The sequence below is a fragment of the Orbicella faveolata genome, unplaced genomic scaffold, assembly GCF_042242905.1.
Source record: "Orbicella faveolata isolate gen_17 unplaced genomic scaffold, um_ofav_v1 contig_34, whole genome shotgun sequence".
Taxonomy (NCBI): Eukaryota; Metazoa; Cnidaria; class Anthozoa; order Scleractinia; family Merulinidae; genus Orbicella; species Orbicella faveolata.
This window is the reverse complement of record NW_028301563.1, coordinates 11,685,443-11,709,000: the sequence shown is the minus strand read 5'-3', so window position 1 is coordinate 11,709,000 and position 23,558 is coordinate 11,685,443. Positions and strand designations below refer to the sequence as shown.

The following is a 23,558-nucleotide window of genomic DNA, read 5'->3' as shown; positions in this document are numbered from 1 at the left end:
TAGGGGGAGGGTGCAAGGGGTGAACAATTCCCCTTTCCCCCCCACCCGTCTGAGATGAAGACCCCTTCCTATTCGCTTTTAAAATTTGTTGACCTCATTAGTCAGTTACGCCATTCCCAATTAGTGACGCACCCCTCCAAAGAAAAATTCTGGATCCGCCCATGAATATCATCTCTTTTACTTATACTCTAGACCAACTAAAATAAAGTTATTGCGCTATTAGCATTATCAAATGCACCAAGAATTCAGTATCCAGCGGAAAATCCATTAACAGATTAAACTCTTCTTGATAAAAATTCCACGGCTCTCTGGCCGGACGCAGTTTTGGACCCAGGCTTTGCTCTGCCATCGTTTGTCAGTGCAAGAAACCAGCCTGCGTGAGGCTTAGACTCAAATGAACTGTAGCCATTCGTGTTATGACGTTCTTTAAAAAAACAATCTTCCACCAAGGAGCTCTGTTGAAAGTTAAGGACATAGGTTAAGGTAAATGATCTAGATTCGATCGAGCGAGAGAGCGAGCACGCGAGTGAGTGAGTGAGGGAAGAAACGAAGGAAAGGAAGCTGGGTGACTGCGAGCGCATGCATCAGTTCGCGCGCGTTGCGTGCGTGTATGACTAAATCCTCATTGGCATTAATCATTGACATCATTGATACTTACGTAGGTCAAGAGGTTTCCTTTACTGTCCATCCCGATATATCTATTAGATACTTCTCCTCGTAACACAATTTCCCCTGGGGCAACAGATATCATTTCAAGGGTGGCTGCAAATCAATTTTAGAATAAAGATTTCTCTGTCAACGGTTCTGGCAAAACGAAGTCACAGATAAATGTAAGTTGGCAAATTTGGGTGTACTTCAGCGTGACCCCGTTTGGCAGCTTATGTGTGTACATCTTTGCTAGCTTTCCAATGCAACCAGATCTTAAAGTTTATCTTGATCCTTACTTCAAAGCGCTGTCAGACAAGGAAACTCTTCTCAAAATTCTTTTGCGATACAATTAAGTTGCCAAAGAAATTGCTTAGCGTGTTGAAAACACCCTTAAAAGAAGAGAACATTCATGAAATATGCAGCAAGCGCTACAAGCCCAAATCTTAGCACGGAAATCTTTGGAACTGCTTATGCGCGGTGTTTTCTTATAAAATTTGTATTTATTATATAAAAATATAAAACAAGTAGAATCCATGATATGTTGCTGTGCGTCTGTTCAGTAATAGATCACAGATGACGTCAAATGTGGTAAGGAGATCAGTGCACAAGCGGCCAAATCCGTCGATCCGAAAAACTATTCACGCCCCTCAATTCACCTCTCGCAAGATATCAAGATATAGATCAAGGTCTGATAGCCGGTGTTAGGCAAACCGAAGCACTTGCGTTAGCCTTTTTTTTTTTTTTCCTTTTGGTTGTTTTTCTTTTAAAGGGGGAAAGTAAAAAAATTGCTAAATACCTAGGAAAAGAATTTGACGACAGACATTACCTCACTTTCTGGCTAAGGCCCTGTAGGGCAGGCCGTTTGTAGCAGTAAGCCAGACATAACAGCGTTTTGAAGTCACTTAACATTACAGTCAATCACTGATTTTTTTTTTTTTTTTTATATATATGAACTAATTCAAAACTTCTCGTCAAACCACTCGTCTGCAAAATTGTTTTGCCGCGCTTAGCAATCGAATTTTACCAAAATAACGTAATTGCAATCAGACTATATTGCAAATGACAAACACATATGTTTAAGTTTGAAAAAAAAATTATTTGATGCTTAATATTTTCACCGTTGCAACAACGCGACTTTAACTTGTCTTGCAAGATTGTCACGTGACTCTCTCAGAACCGGTGTGATCTTTTCCAGTCCAAAAGACGGCCGAGATGTAAACTAATTAAGGATCAATGTGGCCTTACACAAACTGGTATACCTGTTGAAAGCGTTTTCACCTAATTAAGATAAACCTTCCAAGTCATCATAATTCTCCGCAAATTCTTAAGGACTTTATGAAGAGAGAACTCCTTTCCCCTGGTTATTTACGTCGAATCTTCGACACAAGTTGTGAACAATACAAACCGGCAAGCATAAAATGATCCAAAATTAAAACTTTAAAACCATGAAGCCGGGCTAATTTGTTTATCCTGGTTTAAGCTCTGATCTCTCGTTAACGAACTTAGTAGGAACAATTGCACTCGTTGTTTAAGACCTGTTGGTTTACAGTTTGTACGATACATGTGTGTGTAGTGAACAGAAGAATTAAACTTACTATAAACATCACCGATTCGTTGTTGACTCCCCTCAACTGTGTCATCTGATACTCGCAAAAAGAACCCGTGACGGGAGATCAATTGCGTCTTTCGGGAGACGTTTGTTGTAGGCTGAAGAGAAGTCATGGCCGGCGCTGCGATCTGTACACAGTTTCAGGCAGGGCCTTTCACTTTCAAGGGTGAATATGCAAAGTTTATTGGTGCAAACCTAACAGATTCCTCTTAGCCGTCAAAGCTGCCCAATTCATTTTCTGTGCATTACTTCAATCACCAAAATAAAAACCCAGGCGCCTTCCCACGAAATTGTTTTAACCAGTATGTCTACAACCGTTTGCTGTAACCTTTAGTGGAAATTACAGTACCTTGGAAAACAATTAAGAGCTTTTCCTGCGTTGTCTGAGATAAAAGCTTTTCTTTTGATGCTTTATTTAAGGGTGGTTAATTTGCATGTTGCATCAGTTGATCAGTCATGCGTGCGAGTATTGGGACGGTGGAATTTCAATTAGATGTAAAAATAGTTCACAGATGACTGTGACTTTAAGAGGACACTTACTGTATCGTACATGAGTTGATATCGATGACATTACACTGATTTGCATGAGACTTCAGACTTGACAAGTGGTTTGAGCGATAAGTTAGGAATGTGCGAATCTGACGCTCTCCAGAGGCCGTGTGACGTCATAAAAGCATTATGTCAAGCGTTAGCAGGATGGGAGTGCCTGGGTAATAGTACTTCGTCACAGCTTTGCCTTTGGGTCTCTTTCTTTCTGAAATCTCTGTTAAAAATGGCTAGCTCCGTGAGCGGGCAAGATGAACCAAATACTGTGATGTGATTGGCTATCCTAGCGGGCAAGATGGCACTATTTGACCCGCTCGGAATTTTCGCTCTGTCCCGAAAGAAAAATTTCCCCGAAATCCATATAATAAATCCCTTATTGACCAGGCATGTTAAAAAAATGTAAAGTGTAATGTAAATCTTTTTATAGTGGCCATGCACTTAGCTATACAAGCACTAAGCTTAGCTAGTTTACAGGCATGCCAGTAAAACAAAGGAAACAAATATTTCAAATAAAGGTAACATAGTTAAAAATCCCAACTGGCAGGAGGCAGACCAGTTGGCTATTTAGGTCAAGATGGCAAAGTACGTTCGTTTGTTGCAAGTTTACCTCGACTCCGTGTCGGTCTATAAACATGAATGTCCAGCCATCTTGACCTCACGCTTGGTCAATAACCCATATTTATCAGTTAAATTTTCGGCGATTTCTCGGCTATCGGTTAAAACTTCTCAGTTATCACGAATTTCTGCAGATCTCAGATCTTTGCCATCAGTAATTAAAAAGTTTGACTAATTCTCAGTTATCAGCTGAGCCCCGTTATCCCCTCATACGCGCATGCGCACATTCCCCGATAGCGATCATGGCAAGTAACGGGAAAGTTGCGCGAATGGAGGTTTGGAAAGTGCTGAGCACAGCGTCGAAATTGAAAACCGTCAAGAAAACACAAATACAGGGAGCGGAAAAAGAACAAAGCATCAAATAAAAATGCGCAGAAAACATTCGGTCCATTAAGCGTCTTAGTCTCTCTATGTTATTTTAGCAGAGTGGATCACTTAATTTAATTTGATCCTCTGTACCCTGCTGAATTGATGGTTCTGAAACCAGTTGTCTCTGTTTGTTTGTTTCCTGTTTAGACTGGAACTTGTCGCGTTTTGATCATCGGAAGGACTTAGTTTAATCACACTAGATTGTCTGGATTATTCTATTTCGAATTAATTACCATAACCGGGTTAGGATTAGCGAGAATTTTGATTTCAGTTTTGTAGTTTTTCGCTGAGGTTTCCTGTTCATGGATTGTCTAGATCAAAGGAGCTACGTCACGGTTTGTGCATCTTGAAAAGTTTAACCTAAAATTTTTCAAGTTCGTCGTTTGTAATCCGTGTCAATCTTGTCTTTCCTTAACTATCCTTGTCCACTTATGGTTTACTATTATTTCTTATGTCTTTTTTCACCTTAGTAAACTAGTATTTTCAGGTTTCATTCAATTTAAAGGTAATTTTGTACGTGCCCAAAATGACACAAAATACCATGACTGAAATCCTTTAAGGGAAGCTTTTTCGAGTTAATTATCAGGGCAGGGTCGTTCAAAGCCCGGTTAAGCTAACCCAGGATTAGCGAAAATTTTAATTTCAGTTTTGCAACTGTTTTGCAACTTGTCGCTGACGTTGTCTGTTCATATTGTTTGCCCTTCAGTTTTGAATTGGAATAATCTCAATCTATACAAAGCATAAGCAGTGAAAAACATTTTTATACAAAAAAAGATTAATACATACTTCGGTTAACTTTTAATCCTGGGTTAACGTTTAATAGCTGGCTTTCGAAGCCGTTTCTTCTATAAAGTAGTTAGGACTGGGAAGACGGTGTGAGTGAAATTTGATAAAAGTAAATGAAGAAAGCAGTAATTTATAATCAAACGGCGATCTACAGTTTTGCCATCTTATTTTAAAACTAAAAAGCAATGTGAACAAAACTGTTTGACACCATTTTTTTGCTTCCCTCTTCAGTCAGGAAGCAATGTCTTAGCACTTCATTGACGGCCGAAGCTTAAACTAAGAACCCAGTGATATGGTCTCAGGCAGGGGAGATCAACTTCAGCCTCTCTCTGAGGCAACTGCAGTATCGAGAGTTTATATGTGAAAGCGTAGTCCCTGTAGGCCGAGTCAAAGTTGACCCCGCATGATTATTCATAACGCTTATTGAACAATTAAATGTGCAAATATCCCTCTTTCTTTGAGTTTCCCTCGGTCATTCGATCAAAGTGGGTTTTGTCGAGTTAATTTTCACTTCTTTGATACGAATTTCTCCTTTAAATCCTAAATCTAGGCATTACCTGACACTCGCCACGCCAGGAGTTGTCTCGGTTAGGCGAGCCAAAGCGTTTATATGAAGAAAAGTTGTCCCGCTTGTCAGGGTTACCCTACCTGCCGAGACGAGACAACTCGCCCATCCTCTTGTAAACGGTTGGTTGAATTTTGCAAAGAAATGAGCTAAAAGTTACCTCTGCCAGGGTAACTCGGGAAGAGGGTTGTCTCGGGTATCCGAGACCATATAAATGGGGCCTGAGGAAGTAACGTAATTTTTCGTTTCAGAAGAGTAAGCCACGCTAGTTTTAGTTCTGGGTGTTGAAGCGAAACAATAAATATTGAATATTGCTTTTATATCATAAAGGAAAATTGAGTATTGCTTCAAGATCGTGCGTTAAGGATTGAATATATAAATGTACTTCGTTTTTCAACTCAGAAACAAAGAATTTCTGTCAATGCAAAACAAATCAAGACGACATAAGCTAACACGAAATACAGATCATTCATGAACTTCTAATTCGGAAAATCACTTGTTGTGTTCGACAGAACGCAGTTCTAATCGCGTAGTGCATGAAAATTCGAGATCTGTGTATGTATCTATCTGGGGACACTAATTTGGCCCCCACCCCCCACCCAAAACAAAAGTTTTTCAGGGCAAATGACGTCATCTCTTTGTTCATCCATGTACTTTCTTTCGAGTGTTGCGCAATACTGTGTACTTTCGAGTGTCGAGGCAGCTTATTGTAGACTGTAGTGGATACTGAAGTTGGTTATTTTTAAGTTCGAAGTCAGTGTTAATGGCATTTGAAAACCTTGCAGACATGTCTTCACGAAATGTGTAAGACTTTTCGAGGCAGCTTATTGAAGACTGCAGCGGATAAGTTATTTATTTAAAGTTCGAAGTCAGTGTTAATGGCATTTACAAATCTTGCAGACAAAGTCTTCACGAAATGTGTACGACTTTACGTACGAACAGAAAGATGCAGTTTGGCTGCGTGTTGTGTACCCTCTTCTCTTCGACAAAAACCAACGCTGCTTTCTGCTGAATAAATCAAAGGAGGAAATGTGTAGTTTCAGTCTCTCGCCTAGATTTCTGTGCACAAAATGTGTAGCATAAACCCAACGCGCGACAAAAGTGTTTAAACAGAGGAAAGCTTTCAACTCCAACAGGATTGCTTTGATACACAAACATGTCCTCCGTTTCATTGTTTCGGAAGTGAAAATGCCCTGAAGCTGTTACCCCAAAGCCAAGGCGATTCAAAGTCGTGTTCGTAAACAAAATAATTGCCCTAGTTTTGGTAATAAAAGCACGCCGTCTCGCATACTGACGGAACAAACATGATTGGTGTCGATTTACACGGTCAGTATAAAACACGCTCTGGGGACTGCTGACTGCTGACTGCTGACTGCGGACTGCGGACTGCAGACTACGGACTACGGACTGGGTATAAAACATGAACTTAGGTATAAAACGCGGACTAAACATTACGGACTGGGCATAAAACGCCGACTCAGGTATAAAATGCGGACTGCGGACTAAGTGCGGTCTACCGACTGCAGTCCATGTATTTTACTGACCGGTCGTAACTAATATCACATAATACATGTATAAACGAGAACATACCCTCTCGTATGCACGTGCTATGAAATCATTTCATTTATTTTCACCCCTGCTGAAGGGAGACCAATTTTACGCCTATCTAAAAGCTCAGGCACAAAATACTTTCCCTAGAATTTTTGGTTTTTTAACATACCAAACCTACGAAAACTCGAACGCACTCTTTAATCTACGTTTTCTACTAGTCTTAACAATTTACTGGTAACCATTTATACACCTGAGCGAAGAGAGGCCTTGGGAGAGTGAAGAGTCTTGCCCTGGAAAAACACAATGACCCCAAGCAGGGCTCGAACCAGGACCGCTCGATCCGAGTCCAGCGCACTAGTGCTTCTCGTCACCTTTCTATACTCAGCCCGTTATCACTAAAATATAACTGAACGTTTCTCTTTAATATTTATTGTTTCTCTAGGCAATCTTGGAGTGCCCATGATCTACTTTTTACTTTGTCACGTGAATCTATACTATAAACCAATTCAATTCACTAAACTCCTGGAGCTGAAAGCTCGAAGCACAAAAATCACATTTTACATAAATCTAGCCTTAGTAGCTTTAAGTATCACGGTAACACACGATGTGCCCGGAAGATAACAGTCATCCGTGAATATTCCTGTTAATTCTTAGCAAATTCAAATTCTAAAACTGTTTCAGACAATTTTACAAAAAATGTTTAAAAGGCGACACCTTTTCCAGAATTTCGGTTTATAAAAATCATATAAATTTATTCATGGGTAAAGGTCCTAGGCGACCTTGACGATCGTTAAATGAATTGATCAGTCTTTCGATCAATTTACTTGGACACGTTCCTGCTCAAGTTTTACTTGTACTACAGGGTTAATTGGAGACTCCTACAAAAATTAAACGGCTAAGTTTTAGGACATATTTACAGGTTAACTTTTTGAAGATATAAAATACCATACTGTTTCAAAATTTCTTTTCAAAAACTAATTATATTCTGTTTCTCATTTGGAGTAACATAATTGCCTTTTACATTGTCACATGTAGGTCTTTTATGAAAATGTTCGACCTTTCCGAAGCACTGAGTGTAAACTTAAATTCTTAGCGACAGCTACACTATACAATAAATTCTCAAATTGAAAAGTATTAACACTTTGCGTGAAAAATATATTATCAAAGCACCCGTCTTTTGGAATGTTTTGCAAAGACTTTGTGTAGCACTGGAAGCTAAAACGGACTATTTGTCAAATCAAAAAATTGGGAAACGTAAAACTTTAAGCTACTTCTGAAAGATAACATCTCAGCATTCCAAGAGGTTATACAGTGGAATCCCGTTACTATCACTACAACTACATCATAATATTGTGGTCGAATTCAAGGGATTCTTTGAAGAAATTACAGGAAAATGACTGACTAAGCATTTTTTTCTGGTCAAAAAAAGTGCGCGTAATAATGAGTTGATCGCACTGACGGAGTGGTCTTGAGGCGGGCTTCAACTGACGTTGATGTTAGAAGTTACGCTTTTAAACTTATTTCCTAGTTGTATAATACCTGTGCTACACAATGTACATGTTAAAATAACATGAAGTTCTTCAAACGCAGTCTTTCCTTCAGTTTTAAGAAGTTGCAACATTTCATTGTTTCCTCAGGAGTTTCTTGAGTCATGTATCGCCACAGTGAAGCGGTCTAGCCTTGTTAACCTGTGAGAGAGGACAGTGTATGTAACAAATAAACGAGTGGCAGAAAATGTCACTGACAAGATAGATTTGCCACTGACGAGTGTACATATTTTGTATAAAGAAGATTTCATTGAGACGAATAACTTGTTGACAGTCCAAACTAAACCAAAACTTCTTAACAATAATAAGGAAAAAGATACTAGCCATCAGAAGCGCTACTATTCACATAGGATTGGCACCAAATCGTTGATTCAGGGATTTGCTTGTAAAACGAGTGTTATCCCTAGATGGTTGAACTTTGCTTCCAGTTCAAGAAAAACTATGAAAAATGTTGATAACAGGGGCCAGTTGATCAATGGGCAGATAACGCTATCCACCGGTTAAATCACTATCCAGTGGATCACTTTTGTTTATGTTTGTATTTTCTGATGAAAATTAAAATAATCGTCTTCGTATATACAGAAAGTACATTGGACTTCTTTTCGTTCCTCTGATAAACGTTTAAGAGCAGCTTCGCCTAAATATCAACTAGACTTGGAAATTGCGAAAAAATCGAATTTCTTCAAACTCGCCCAGAATGAAGCCCTACGGGCACTAGCTACAAAAATATTGTTTTAACTTCGATAAATCAAAAATGATTTTTCTGCGCAATTTTTTCGTTTCGATGCCCCAAATCAGCCAAAATCGATCGAAAATGAGCGGCATATTCAGAGGCTCGTAAACTCAAAAGTAAAAATCTTCATAACAAATTGATTGCACGTTGTATTTGTACTTCCTTTCTTGTATACTTAGAGCTAAACAGATCGCGATTTGATTAGAACTAAAATATTTGACGATTTTTCAAAATTAACGACCCAAGACAGCTAAACGAGAGGTCTACATTTAGCCTATTTTGAAATGCTAAAACGGCGTTCTGGTACACGGCTTTTCCCTAAACGACTAGTTTGGTCTGAAAGAGCATTGTTTCTTCTTTAAATTAGTGAAATAAAATTTTTGGGTAAATAAAATCGCGAGCGCTGAGATGGCGAACTAACTGCAGCACTTCTCCTGAAAACGTGACCTTTGACCCAAGACTTCTCCCACGTATGAAATTTATAACTTCTTTCCAGGAGTGGTGTAAATTATTTCCGGTTAACCTCTACATGCGATTACCCTTAAATGTCTTGTGTAAAATGAATTGATATTGGACCTTAAGAGCAAACTTCGCCACCATTGAAAGTCTTACCATGAACTATTCGCCACATTTTTTGAACAAGAGCTTCGCACTGCTTCTCCCAGCTGAAAGTATCTTCGTAACTTGTTCGCAGTCTTTGAATCTCTTGCAGCCGCTCTGCTCGGTCTTTCAGGCGGACGGCTGCGATTGCCTTGGCCCACTCTTTAGGCTCGGCTGACTCCACCACAAATGGCTTGCCTAATGGTAACGAACGCAGTGCATCTCCAAAACCCGAGTTTCCACTCACAAGAATGGGAAGACCAGCAGACAAGGCTTCCAGCGCAGTCAGTCCAAAACCCTCCGTCCTGGACGGCATGATAGCAAGGTCGACCTCGCAAAATAACTCCTTCAATCTCTCTTTGTTTTGCACAAATTTCCTGACGACCAGTTGATCTTTAGAGATTCCACATTGTATTAAGTTTTCTGCGACGTGCTGTTCTTTTCCATCTGGTGCGCCCACAAATATCAAACGGTATGAATTGTCCTTCAGTTCAACTATTGCTTTAGCAGCAATGTCATATCCTTTGAGACTGAAGTCTTCTTGATCACCGCGGCCAAAGATCAGCAGCCTAAAGTTCTTGCTCTCCTCAGTGGCTTTCCTTACGACTGAAAATTCTCTGAAAATACCAGGAGTCAGCTGAATGACATCTTGGTGTTCTTCGCAAGATCCCAGGTAAGCAGTGTAGGCGTCCTTCAACTTGGGTCCAACAGCTACAACAAGATTTGCTAACTTGCACAAGTCTACCTCTGTTCTGTGCTTCTCTTCACCTTTGGAAATCGCCTTTGAATAGTTCTTGTACATTCCCAGTTCTTCAGGCGCAGTATGCACTACCTGGACCCACTTACAACTGTGCGATTTTTTAATGACTTGGACTTGTTTACCAAGCTTCGCTCCATGACCCAGAACGATGTCAATGGCAAGGTCTCCGGGTGGGACAATCAAACATTCAAGGGAGTCGTAGCCCACGAGTCTCTCTGCTTCTCTAATGGCAATGTCGTGGCTCTTGGCGTCTATCCTTTCTTCTTCAGAACAGGCTGACGGTGGGACTAATAGAGTGACTTCTACTTCCATGTGTTCTGCCAGCTGGAAGGCAAGCTTTCTGTTTACGGTTGACAATCCTCCTTTTTTCGACCTCCACTCACTGCCTAAGAGAGTTACTTTCAAAGCTCTTTCGGACGTCCCTGGATTATCTTGTGCTGGCTCGCCCTGAGATGTGCCGGCTCCAGAGGAAAGACATAAATCCTACAAGAAAATGAAAACATCTTAATAAAAATGCATCGCAGCCAATTTTCTCGGTATATATTGTAAGCGGGCATGAAATGCACTTCTCTTGCAATGTAAGACTGCATCACTTTTTTTTTCCAACTTGGTTTATTTGGCTGCGCGTCACGAAAGCCAAAGTGAACACAAATGAAGGTAAAAGTTAACTGCGGCAATTTCATCGATGGTTTGCCAGATGTGAACAAGACAGGGGAATCCATTACTGTTGATCGCGACCTTAACAGATCTTTAGCTGTTTGAATAACTGTCACATCCTTCCTTTCGAATGCTACCCTAATGGCAAGTAATGGTGACGACTATCTAATAATTATTCGCCAAAGGCGAAGTGAACATTGGTGAATATTCACCGAGACGAAGTCGAAATGAATATTCACCAATGTTTACTGAGCCTGAGGCGAATAACTGTTTTAGTATAATTTTCAGAGGTGAATATTAAGGCCTACAAAATAACGTACTAAAACATAAAAACACAGACGCAATTGTTCGTGAGCATACACGTATGCAGCCCTAGTTTTAACGTTTACATCAATAGTCAATCAATTTACTCATCGAGTTCGGCAGTAAAACAAACGAGCGAAACACTACGAAAAATAAATTCATCTAGCACCTTCGTTTTATCGTCATGCATTTACGATTCATAAAAGCCTTGAATACGAGTTCTTGAAAAGATTTTTGGTCCAAGGGCGACAGCAGCCATTTTGAAAATTCTCTATCCTTTCAAATACCCTGGACTTGGAGTGATGTCTTTCGAATAAATGAAAACTTCATTCAGCAACTGTCCGCCATGTTTACTTGCCGAGATGGCAAAGATGGCGAACTTAGTAACCAAGCTCTAGCGGGGTGACTATAGCGTCATATGATGAGCTTTTCGACCAATCAGAATGTTCAATTATTATATTTACCTCTGGAAATTATACTAATTATCGATTACTCCTCGAGCGCGCGTTCGATATGCGATGCTAGGGAGTTTCAGAAAACCACGACGGCAACGGCAACGGGAACGTCGCTAAACAAAAAGGTTTAATGGGCAGAACAACAGCTGTGCACGTGCGTTATAATTCTTGGTACATTTCTTTGCCGTCCTCTGGAAAACAACAACGTAAAATGACCAAATTTCGCGTTGTTTGGAGAACGTGAACGACAACGGCTAATTTTTTAAATTTATATTCCGAATTTAACACTGTGTTCCATATTCAGTTTCGAGGTAATTTTGACAGTGAGAAACAAACTAAATGACTTTAGGGTATCTCGAGATTCGTAGGTAAAATATTAGTTCATTTTTTTTAATCGACGTAGCGCGTAGCGCCGAGTTGGCTATAATCGTGTAATATCCAACAAGCGCGAGTGGAATAATTGTTTTATTAAAAACGCGACCAAAATATAGAAAGCTAAACTAAAATAAAAACGCTCAGAAAATCACGCGTACACTTACCGTATTTGTAGAGCATGGTATAAGAGCTCACAACCCATGATGACTAAGCCAATAAAAACTCTCGAATTGCATTACCCAACGATCCAGTTCTTAATAATAGATGATGGTAGATAACACCTCTTGCGTTTGTTTTGTAACACCCATGCTGAACTACTATGTCAACCACTGGTGTTATTACTTGTCAAATACATTACTTTTTATTCATAAATCATACCTGGCTTGTTCTTTGTGGGTACCAGTTTTCCAGACCACGAACTGTGAGTACTTTGCCACTGAAGCTTTTCATGCAGATCAAGCGTTCTCCTTGTTTTATTTCAAGGAGGTGCAAACAATCTTCGTGTGTGCACAAGGTCTGGCTGTGGTTTGCACACACTTGACGTCCCTGCAGACAGTAGGGGCATGCAACACAGAACTCGTATCGCAGATTACCAAGGTACCGAAACTGCTTCAACAAATCTTGTAAAGTGTCTTCCACAAAGGATCGCACATTTCTTGCTGTTTCTGGCGATGTCGAAACTGGAACTGCTTCCTCTTCAGTTCTTTGCTTGAGGGAAATCTTGATGAACTTCTTTTTGCAAATCAGAATCATATCATGTATTATTTGCCGACCAACAACAAACCAAGCTCCATCTCGGTACAGGTTTGGGGGTTGTGCGGATCCAATCTTGGAACACCAAGATATCGATCTTGAAACAAACTGAGAGAAGAATCCATGTGGAACAAAACCATCCACAAAGTGAAGATACAACGGGCAAGGATCGGTGGGCGATGGCTCCAGTTCACCAAGGTCTTCAGGTGGCGACTTAAGCTGAGCGGGTACAAAGTACTTCACATCAGTTGGCGAAGCTGAGAACTTGGCAATCAAACCAAATCGCTCCATCATGTCCAAGATGTCTTCCTTGACAAGGCCTTGCTGAACGAATTTGGAAAATACACGATCGACAAGTTCCATGCTCAGGACACCGCTTGTCTCTACCTCCCGCCAGTACTTGGATTCTACGGGATCCTAACAGCAAACAAAAAACAGTCTTACGTTCCACAATTACTTTTCACTGAAGCAAAGGAAGATTTATGAAACCGAAGCTCAACATGTCACGAGCATGTGACAAGAGAAAATCTGAGTCCCCGACGGCATTTGAACCCATTACCTCCCATATATCAGCTGAGTGCTATAACCATTGACCTATGGCGAAACTCATGGTTAGCGAGGCCATAATTATACTACAATTCTGAGGGATTATTTTTACAACCCTGATGGACCTTGCGTTCTGTAATTTGTCTCATGTTCACTAGCACCAGTTAAAGACCAAGAGAAATGAAACGGAAATCGCCTCTCGTAAAAATTTATGTCACTGAGGTATGATGTATCTTAAGACTTCAGCCCGCACTTTACAGGTCCGTCTTTCATAATCTGCCTTAATCTTGCTAAATTTAACTATCCCGGCAGCTTTTTGGTTTCACCACATTTTAAGCTATTACTTTGAGACTTACTTTCTTTGAACGTAGTTTTAATCTAGGGCAAATAGCTACTTTAGTAACTTACACCGCTAATGCGCTCTCCTTCGCCCAGAGGAACAGACCTCATTTAAAAACTGTCCTCAATAAAAATATACGTAGGTCCATATGACCACGAGTTTGCTTGGGGAATACGCTAGGCGTTTCGTATAGAATATAGGCCTTTTAAGTGCTAAGCATAACGTCTTCGTACCGCTTTGTTGAAGGGTGGTATGGTTATCAGCATCTTGAATAGCTCAATTAACCATTGCGCCTTCAGTATGACTGTGCTGCGGTGCTTTACAATCATTCCGAGGTCATGATAAAACTGTAGCATGGCGTAGAACTGGTCTTAATCCTCAATAAAGCACACTTCTTTGGCATACGTTTGAAGTTGTTCCACATTCATGTGATACACATTCTCAGCTACCAAAGCTTCAACGACCTTTTCGAAGTTGAACCACCTAAAGAACAATCAAACAAAATAACTAATCAGCTTCGAAAAGTATTCAAATATTAAACATTTCCCCCTTAAAATTTTTAAAAACAAAGTTAAACATAACATCTTACAACCATATTGCCAACATTCACCTGAAACTTACTAGTCACTTATTTATTGCTAATTTACTTTATTCCTAGGTATTTAGTGATTTAGGGATTTGTTCCCGCCGCTTACTTATTTATTTATATTTTTCATTTTCCCCTTATTTTGTCTCCTTACTGCCCCTCCACCCCCTGAAGCTATAATGCCAACCAACTTCTTCATATAAAATAATTAATACTATTTCATTTCACTCAACTCGATTAGCTTTTAGTTATTCTGAGTCAATTTAACTAATTTTCTGTTTCAATTATCTTTCTTTTGTTACCAAGAGTTTTTATAGTTTGGTAATAAAGTGTACGCTTTATTGAAATCTCCTAACGGAAGAAAAAAGATGACATTCCAAAACATGGGCTTCGAACATTCCATGAAAGGGATAATTGATAGTTTCCATGGGAAAATTTCACAGAAAAAATCTTGGGAAATGCTATATGTTATCAAGATGACATATAAATGGAAAATTCCCATCGAAAGATTTTTACGGATATTTTCCCTGTAAAATTCGAAAGAAAGTACACAAAAAATCTCCATGTAATACTTCATAGAAATTTTAAGTTTAATCAAATGTAAGACATGGCTCGTCAAAAATCCTAGTTTCTCGATAAGAACACGCAATTCTTCTTTAATAAACTCATTGGAGAGCATTTCCTTGCTTCTCTCCACTTATATAGCCTAAATAATATCCTCGATATTTCAACGAATGTAGTTGCATTAAAATATATACCTTCCAAAACCTCTTTCCAAGAATAGTATCATATTTTCTGTATTAAATGTCGGTTCTCTGGGTTAAGCTATAATGGCTAAATACATGGCTGTCCAAAATGACAAACAAAATCCCTTGCTAATAAACTCAAGGCTAAAAAAATGCAGCAAAAACTAAATGTCGGGTCTACGTACAAGTCCAAGTTTGAAATGAACGCCACGGCGTTTAACCGAGAAAGTACGGTCAGTGCAAAGTAATGAAAAGATTGAGGGAAAATGGAAACACTAGTTGTGCTAATGTGATAAAATGATGTCAGATAAACAGACAGATAGACAGACCCTAAATATACTACACTACCCCTGTGTAGAACTACGAAGTGCACGGAAGAACAAAAATGAAATACATAAAAGGAAAGAGACATTCACCACCAATTTAGTTGCAAAGAAACCCAAAAAGGTCTCAGTGGGAGATCATAGCAATTGAATCCTTTTTACAGGCCTCTTGTGCAACGGTTGTTATCGCAAAGGTGTGAAGATCTCTTCCTCTTGCGATATCACTTTACTTGACTGGTATCCTCTGCCCCATGTATGGCTCCTCCCTCAAAACATCCATAATTTTGGTCCGAAGAGCATGAATTCCATCACCACTACCAACATCAGTGTCACTCCCTCGCCCTGCAAATTACAAATGGCAACAAGACCCTAAGCTGTAAAGCATCCAAACAAATTTAAGCGGCAGTTCCTAAGTGAATGGCAGTTGTTACAGATGAGCTCTTATTACCTGTGTCTTCTCTACACACGTGTGCTGATTTGTGCTACTTTCTGCTACAATTCGAGAGTACGGCTCAGGAAAGATATTATTAAACAAACATACTCTAAAATTCATGGTCCCTTAAACCAAACCAAAAATGAACCTTTTGAGGTATCTTAGGCAGAGGATGTAAACAATGTAAATCTTTTCAAGGCTATCTTTACCGCAAGACATACACCTAATGTATTAAGAGTCCCTGTCCATAAAAATGGAAAATAACTCGGCAAGGGTCGAAAATTCGATTTCGCTCATATTCTCATGGTAGATAGGCTAGCGCATGACAAAAACTACTGGATAGTTTTTTTGGCAAAATATCCTTTTATTTCAAAGAAATATGCAAATCACCAACTTCCGTTAAAATCGTCATTTGACGCACCATTTTGTTAAACAAGTTTGAGAGCCTCGCATGCAAAACCACATCATTCTTCCGTCTTTAAAACACTCAAATATTTTTGTGCAATGTTTAAATGTGTACTGGGTTGGTTTTAGGGAATGTTGCGTTGTCTTTTTGGGTGCAAAATAATTAAATTTCGAAGACATGTACTTCAATCACTTAAAAGTATTTCGGGTATATAATTAATAGACGTGTATTTGAATAATCACTCGTCATGCACCTTCAGTTTCAGACTCTTATCTGCCATCGCCCTTTCCAAAACAAAGTGTTTAAATTTTGAGTGGCCGCTGAATAGGGGTAAAGACAATAATGAAACCCTTATCGGAACGACCAAATGGTGGCCGCAGAGGTAACCGGTCAATAGGTGTTTTATTTACAATATTTTACTGACAATTGACAACAGTCCTCTATTTTCTGTTACAAACATACCAATGCCTCGCCACTAGGCAGACAAAATACGCCAAATAAAATGGCATGGCCAGGGCTATTTACTCACGTAATTACTAATTAAATTTAGTCTGTTTTCCTCATGAATTAGACACGTTGTGATTTCCTATATTTATTTCAGCTAGTTCTTGCCTTATTGATCTATAATTTGGTTCATGGCGAAACATCAAAACGTACAACAAACGTGATTTGGACCGAGGCCACGTACACTATAGAATACGATTATATAAATATACACATATTATTATATATATGAACAAACAGATGAACAATGATTAAATTGTTTCATTTATCCTGAGAGTGCTCTATACAAAATGGATCAAAATGTGCAGCATATGCCGTAACAGCATTGCGTGACGAACAAATCACGGCTGTAAGATTGTGCTGCGCCGACACGCTTATCAGCAATGGTCAGCAATCGATCAAACGTATTATTTTGGCGCAGTGCAAAACAAGCAACTATCTACAAATGACTCAGTCGTTTTTGACTTAGATGCAGTGATGTTCATATGCGCAGAAAGATGGTCACAGATTCATGGTATTCGACCAATAATAGGTTGACAGTTGGCGATGTACAACGGCGTTAACCTTGTGTAAACAAAAGCAAACTTCTGCTTTATGTGCGACGAATAGTGAGAGATCGACTAGAAACACGTCAAATCGGCTTTGGACCTGCCTTTTGCAACAAATAAGGTTAGAACATTTCCAAATTATCAGCTCTGTGTCTATTTCAACTTATTATAGGTCAAGTCATGTGGCGCATTCTAAAATATACGTCTAACCCGTAAATTGAAATTTGACGACGGATGGTCAAATATTTGCATTTTTGACGTACTTTGATAAGCTCTCGCGTCGCTCACAATCATTTGCCCAAAGAAATTTTTACAGGAATCTGTAGATCATCCTTCTGCGATTCAACCACCAGAAGCTTAATCCATTTGAAGGTTTCGCACATGGTGAAAATTAATTATATACACGAAATACTTTTAAGTGAATGAAGTACATGTCTTCGAAATTTAATTATTTTGCGCCCAAAAAGACAACGCAACATTCCCTAAAACCAACCCAGTACACATTTAAACATTGCACAAAAATATTTGAGTGTTTTAAAGACGGAAGAATAATGTGGTTTTGCATGCGAGGCTCTCAAACTTGTTTAATAAAATGGTGTGTCAAATGACGATTTTAACGGAAGTTGGTGATTTGCATATTTCTTTGAAATAAAAGGATATTTTGCCAAAAAAACTATCCAATAGTTTTTGTCATGCCTTAGTCTATCTACCATGAGAATATGAGCGAAATCGAATTTTCGACCCTTGCCGCGAAATTAAGAATTTGTCTGATTTTTACAGGCAGGCACTCTTAAAACTGTTCCCTCCATACAAAACAACGTCAATTCTAAGAAAGGCATGGCCAGTATTTAAAGAGATCCTTGTTTTACCAATTTGCTTTACTGATGGATTTAATGAAGAAACCAAATGCAGACTTAAACCTGAATTAGCTAATAGTCATATCTAAAATGTCTGTTTATTGTAATCTGAAATGTTTTATTTCAATCAGTGGTTCAGCACAACAAAATTGTTTATCTCTTTTAGGCCTTTGCGCAGGCTTGACAAACAAATTCTTCATCTTGCGTAACAATGACTTATCGCCCAGCCCGGTGTTGTCAATGCTGAAGAATGGCCGGATAACATGCTTCTCGTATTCCTTACCAGATATTTCCTGCTGTATTTTTGATGTCGTAGCCTTGATATCCTCAACTGGTTTATCAGCATGAGTGCCAACAATGAACACTGGAGGTCGGAGATATGGCAGCATGCCGCCTGAGTTGCTAACCATTTCCTTTCCTGTTGGTCTGATACTGTGGATTGTTACCAGCCATGACAGCAGATTCTCCAGATTTGTTTCGTTGTTTGGGTTTTCCAAATATTTATCACGTGTTCCTTGTCTAACACAGGGCTGGGCTGGGGCGTCTAGTGCCTTGCTGAGGTTGTGCACCAGGACATAAACTGCTCGTGATGACAGGAACACAGGGTGAGAAGCGTAGTACAGGTGCTGTCCGGCAAAATCCCACAAATCTACAGTAACTATGGTTTCTTTCTTGTCATCAGCATTTTTAGCGTCACCGTGCACGCCTTTAAGCATGTTCCTCAACCTCAGATACGCATGTTCTGTGACGTCATCTGGAGGCGAGGTTGCATGCATCATTAATGTTGAATTTCTACTTGAACTTACACTGCTGTCATCTGGGAGGTCATCAACGGTATTGTTTGTTACAGCTTGCACTTGCATTTCACTCTCTGGCGGGGAAATGGTTGAGTTCTTGAGATTGCCAACATTTTCAGGAACCTAAAATGGAGTTTTTAAAAGAGGTAGCATTTTCGTTTCATTAGGACCTGCTTATTCCAGTATCGATAATTATATCTGAGAAATAGTGTAGGATTACTGAAAAAGCACTGTCACATTTTTGCCCACAGGAACTCACTTTGCATTGTAAATGAGTCTACCTTATCTACCTAGTCTGACTACAATTCAGTCAAAGCCCAAATATTATGTATACTAGCTCCTTTTTTATGTACCGTAATCCTGTTTCAAAAATGCCCAGTTTTATGCTCTTAGAAGATAGGTACACGAGTCGCGTCCTGTGGCGCCACACAACAGCTTCAACCGTGCTATGGTGCCGGGGTGTGCTGTCAAAGTACGTTGCAAATAGTCAATCAGGAAGTAGATATCAGTCCTATGTCTGGGACGTTACTCTTGGCCTATCAGTGTTACTCAGCATTGTTTTACACTGATCACTCCTCGACCTCTTACATGTAGGTACTAATGATCTTCAGCCACCAAAAGAGATTATATATGGTCGCTTTTAGTGTCGTTTTCAATTAACATCGACAATACCATTCACTTTTAAACTAGAGTCGCCCGAGACCTCAACGTACAAACCTGATTCATTTCCAAGCTGTTCTTGCCCACCTCCATTGTTGATTCTTCTCCTGTCAGTTTTAGATCTGATTCCATTACCGACTCTTCCTTTAGTTCATTGACTATACAGTGATAATGTTTTTCAGCTAACATTCTTGATATGTCTTCAGAAAATTCCGCCAGACTTGGCTTAATCTCGCTAGTGGAATTCCAGTTTTTTACTTGATCGACTTCAATCTCGCAGACTGAAGGATCAACTTCGATTCCCTCAGTACTCTGTTCTTTAGGGTTAAATGGCAAACCTAAGAGAGACTTCTTCAGACTTGTTTTCCCTGCACGATCCTGGCCGACCAATAATACTCTACCACGGTAAACATTCACAGAACCATCCTTCAAAGCCTTTTCATAGAACAGCTTTGCAACATCTCCCTGTGCTTGTATTTCTCCTGGAACTATGGGTGTAATTGTAAGAAAATGCAGTGATTTTTCTGATTGCCAAGGCTGTTTATATGGGAATGGCTGTTATTGCAGTTGAGTCTGCGGTCAAATATTCTTTCGTTTTAACAGGCATGCAAACGACGCGAAAGGGTCAATGATTGACACTTTCGCCTCGTTTGTGTGTCAAGCCGCTGATAACTGCAATAACAGTTATTAACGAAGTGATATTGGTTATTGTCGTATGCTTCAATCACAGAGGTTCGCCAGTGATTACAAAGTAACAAATAAGCGCAACTTGCGATCATAACTGCGTATCTTATTCGCATCCACATTAGAATACGCGAATCTTTGTTTACACTTTTTGCCTCATTAGCATTTGCTTATCACTATCTGATGACGCTAATCAAAGAAATACTCTGAATATTGAAAGGGCATAACAGTTTCAGTTACCTCGGAAAATTTGAGCCCAATACACGAAATGGTTTCGGAGAAATTCTCTTCTAAAAACTCGAAATTTTACAGAGAAATGTATGGCTCATTAACTTTTTTGCCACACTGCAATTTTTCAGTTTTTGATGGCTGATATTTCCTTCAATTATGCTTGCAAAGAGCTGAAAGTTGCACAAATTGCTTCACTTAATCAGCTTTATCAACTTTTCCATTTAGTTCATATATACGGCCGCGGCTTCTTTGAGTCACGTCGTATGCTAATGAGGAAAAATGTAAACAATGACGTCAGCAAAGATTCGCCTATACACTAAATACATGTAATAAATGGACCGTAAGCATAGATTATAAAATTCTAACATGGCTTCAAGGCTTAGGGGACTACAACCAAAGAAACAACATCGAGGTTGAGGTACGAATAAATGGTTTCTTTTGTTTTAGTCCCTCAAGGTTCGGCGGCATACTCTATTAGAATTGGCCTATTGACAACAACTTTAAGAGGTATGCAGTCAACTCAGATATGTAGCTAGATTATGATACACCAGGGCACGGCATAACGTAACCGGCCAGGTTCTATGCTAACCTGCAATGTCTAATGACATCCCTTGCGTCATGAGACTTTCAATTTCTTCAAAGCCCAAGGGGTTCCCTGCCACGGACAGCTTTTTAAGACGGTGTAAGTCAACGATATCTTCATAGATTCTTTCTACATTGTTGTTCCTCAATTCCAGCTCTTCTAATTTTTCCAGATTTTTCATATTTGCCGGCAGTGTTGAGAGTTCATTGTCATTCAAAAACAAGTGCGTCAGGTTGATCAGGGCGACAACAACTTCAGGAAACTGTGTTAGCTTGTTGTGGTTCAAATTCAGCATTGCGAGGTTCGTGAGGTTGCTTGCACTTGCTGGCAACCTTGTGAGTTCATTGTGTGAAAGATTTAGTATTTCCACCTCCTTCAGTTCTGTGACCTTATCTGAAATCCTTAACAATCTCCTCCCTTCCAGATTTAAAGCGTTGCTATCTTCACTTGTCCTCCTAAGCGCAAACGTTGAAATATGTTGGATATCCAAATTATAAGCTACGAAAAATTAAAATGATAATTCCTGATTTAGTTTATTTAAAAAAGGTTCCTGTCGTAAATTCAAGGCTCAGCTGTCTCTGACGCCCAGTATCAAAACCACAAAACCGAAACATAACTTGCCCATAATGCCTCAGTACTATTTAAGTCCACATTGGACACGAGAAAAACATGCCAGTAGTTTAAATTTTAGCAGCAGAATATTAAAAGCGATTGAGCGGCATCAACAATATGCTGTATGTGTATTTCAGCGGCCCGGGACAAGTATCGTACTTAACAAAGCTTTTCTCGTCAGGGCCTTACAACAATGACTCCTCACTCTCAATCGAAAGATGATGTGAAGGAATTGGAGAAATGGTACGAGCAAAGCAGACTTAGAAGACTGTTGAGGTTACTACTCTTCCCAGTAGACCGCGACACCCTCGAATTTTTTCGCCGCCTTTAGAGTAACGTTTTTGATGCCGCGAGTTTGTTTCAAACCAATCACGTGGTACATTGAAATGCGCCATGTGAGGACATTTTTTCTGTAGCGTCGTGACTTTTTCGTATCACGTGATGTTCATTCACAACGTGTTTATCTTCGAGAGGAAAGCTTATCGTGTCGAATGCGTCTAAAAAACCCCTCCGAATTTGTCCTGATCATCTTCTATCCTCAGCTGATAAACAGCGGCCACGCCGACAGTTCTATGGCAGACAAAAAGCGCGGTAAAGCTTTCCTCTTGAAGATACGTTGAACACTACACTAGGAGTGGGCAGGAACTTCCCCCACTCACAAAACAGCTGGAGCACAGACATAAGTCAAGAGTGGCACAACTTTAACAACCACAGGTTAGGCTGTACTGATATTTTAAACTTTGGCTACTGACATACCTTGCATACAGTTGCTGCGCCCGCAGTACAAGCGTCAGTCAAAAACAAGCTGCCGTTATAATAGTCTTTTTCTTCGCAGTTAACAAAAATAGAGAGAATGCTAAAGTTGCTTTGGCCTCTTCACAAACTTCACTCGAGAACTCTGAGTTAAGGTATCAGTATAGCCCAAAATTTACCATTTTTCAAAAGAATTGTTTTTCGCTTTTTCAGATAAATCTTATTGCGATCTTTCATTAAAAAAAAAAAATACTATGAAAAAAGATTGATTCTAAGCAGCTATAAACGAAAAACCTTTCCTTGCATTAAATACCTCTAACTGATAGCTGTCAACGGGTTGTCACGAGAAGTGCGTTAAAAAGTTGCGTGACAGATTGCCGCCATAATGCCCTTCAAGTCGTTTATTTTTTATTGTATTAATATCAGTAGTAGAGTTTCTTAGCAGTGTCCCCTAATTAGTATGGTGTATTATTTCCAGGCTATAAGGTTTTTGACACTTTAATAAAATTCTCACTCACTCACTCACTCACACGTAGTACGATTGTCTAACGTTTGTGTTTGGTAGTCGTCGAGCCGTTCTGAATGTTCTGCGTTTGTTGATTGTTAATTTGAGCTTAAATATGTCGTCGGAGAAACGCAAAAGTTCTTGTCCATTTGCAAGTGCGAAGAAATCACCACATAGCAAAATGTCAGGGCAGAAATGTTTCAAAAACAATCGATCAGAATTGGGCTGATGCGTTATCTAGGTAGCGACAAAGGTTCCCGCTTCGAGCAGGAGAAGTTGCCTGCACTGAACGAGGAAGATATTGGACATTCTCTGAGCAATACTTCGTTGGCGCTTTCGCCGTTCGAAGCGGTAACGGTAACATCTCAACTCAATCGGTATCTCGTTGGTTTCCTTTACGTTGTTTACGAGTGCGCTCTTTCATTGCCTACGGCATCTCTAAGCTAATGCGTTTTACAGATCGAAAAGAAGAAACAGACGCGAAAAATATTTTCTTACTAACCTGGGAGCACGAGCGGTGGAATTCAGATCTTGCAAAGGATATTTTCCGCCGGAAGCAGCATTCGAGGGGT

General features: G+C 39.6%; 3 protein-coding genes across 3 annotated transcripts in view; all 3 read right to left on the bottom strand.

The window, feature by feature from the left end:
* Nucleotides 1–193: 193 nt before the first annotated feature.
* Nucleotides 194–751, bottom strand: LOC149104777 (fibroblast growth factor 2-like). Its single transcript, XM_089271345.1, has 2 exons — nucleotides 659–751; nucleotides 194–455 (listed from the first exon to the last, which is right to left on the bottom strand). The coding sequence occupies exons 1-2, from the start codon at nucleotides 749–751 to the stop codon at nucleotides 276–278; spliced, it is 273 nt and encodes a 90-aa protein (XP_089127471.1). The 3' UTR covers nucleotides 194–275.
* Nucleotides 752–8,090: 7,339 nt separating this feature from the next.
* On the bottom strand, nucleotides 8,091–15,755 carry LOC149104776 (uncharacterized). The gene is made up of 5 exons (XM_089271048.1): nucleotides 15,644–15,755; nucleotides 13,992–14,241; nucleotides 12,498–13,289; nucleotides 9,582–10,812; nucleotides 8,091–8,377 (listed from the first exon to the last, which is right to left on the bottom strand). The coding sequence occupies exons 2-5, from the start codon at nucleotides 14,112–14,114 to the stop codon at nucleotides 8,373–8,375; spliced, it is 2,151 nt and encodes a 716-aa protein (XP_089127174.1). The 5' UTR covers nucleotides 14,115–14,241; nucleotides 15,644–15,755; the 3' UTR covers nucleotides 8,091–8,372.
* The window catches only part of LOC110057074 (uncharacterized), a 35,215-nt gene continuing 25,786 nt past the window's right edge, over nucleotides 14,130–23,558 (bottom strand). The window contains exons 6-10 of the mRNA XM_089271344.1: nucleotides 21,123–21,614; nucleotides 19,676–20,106; nucleotides 18,304–19,081; nucleotides 15,644–15,755; nucleotides 14,130–14,241 (exon numbers count right to left, since the gene is read on the bottom strand). Coding sequence (XP_089127470.1) covers nucleotides 14,130–14,241; nucleotides 15,644–15,755; nucleotides 18,304–19,081; nucleotides 19,676–20,106; nucleotides 21,123–21,614 — 1,925 coding nt within the window. The remainder of the gene's footprint in view (nucleotides 14,242–15,643; nucleotides 15,756–18,303; nucleotides 19,082–19,675; nucleotides 20,107–21,122; nucleotides 21,615–23,558) is intronic.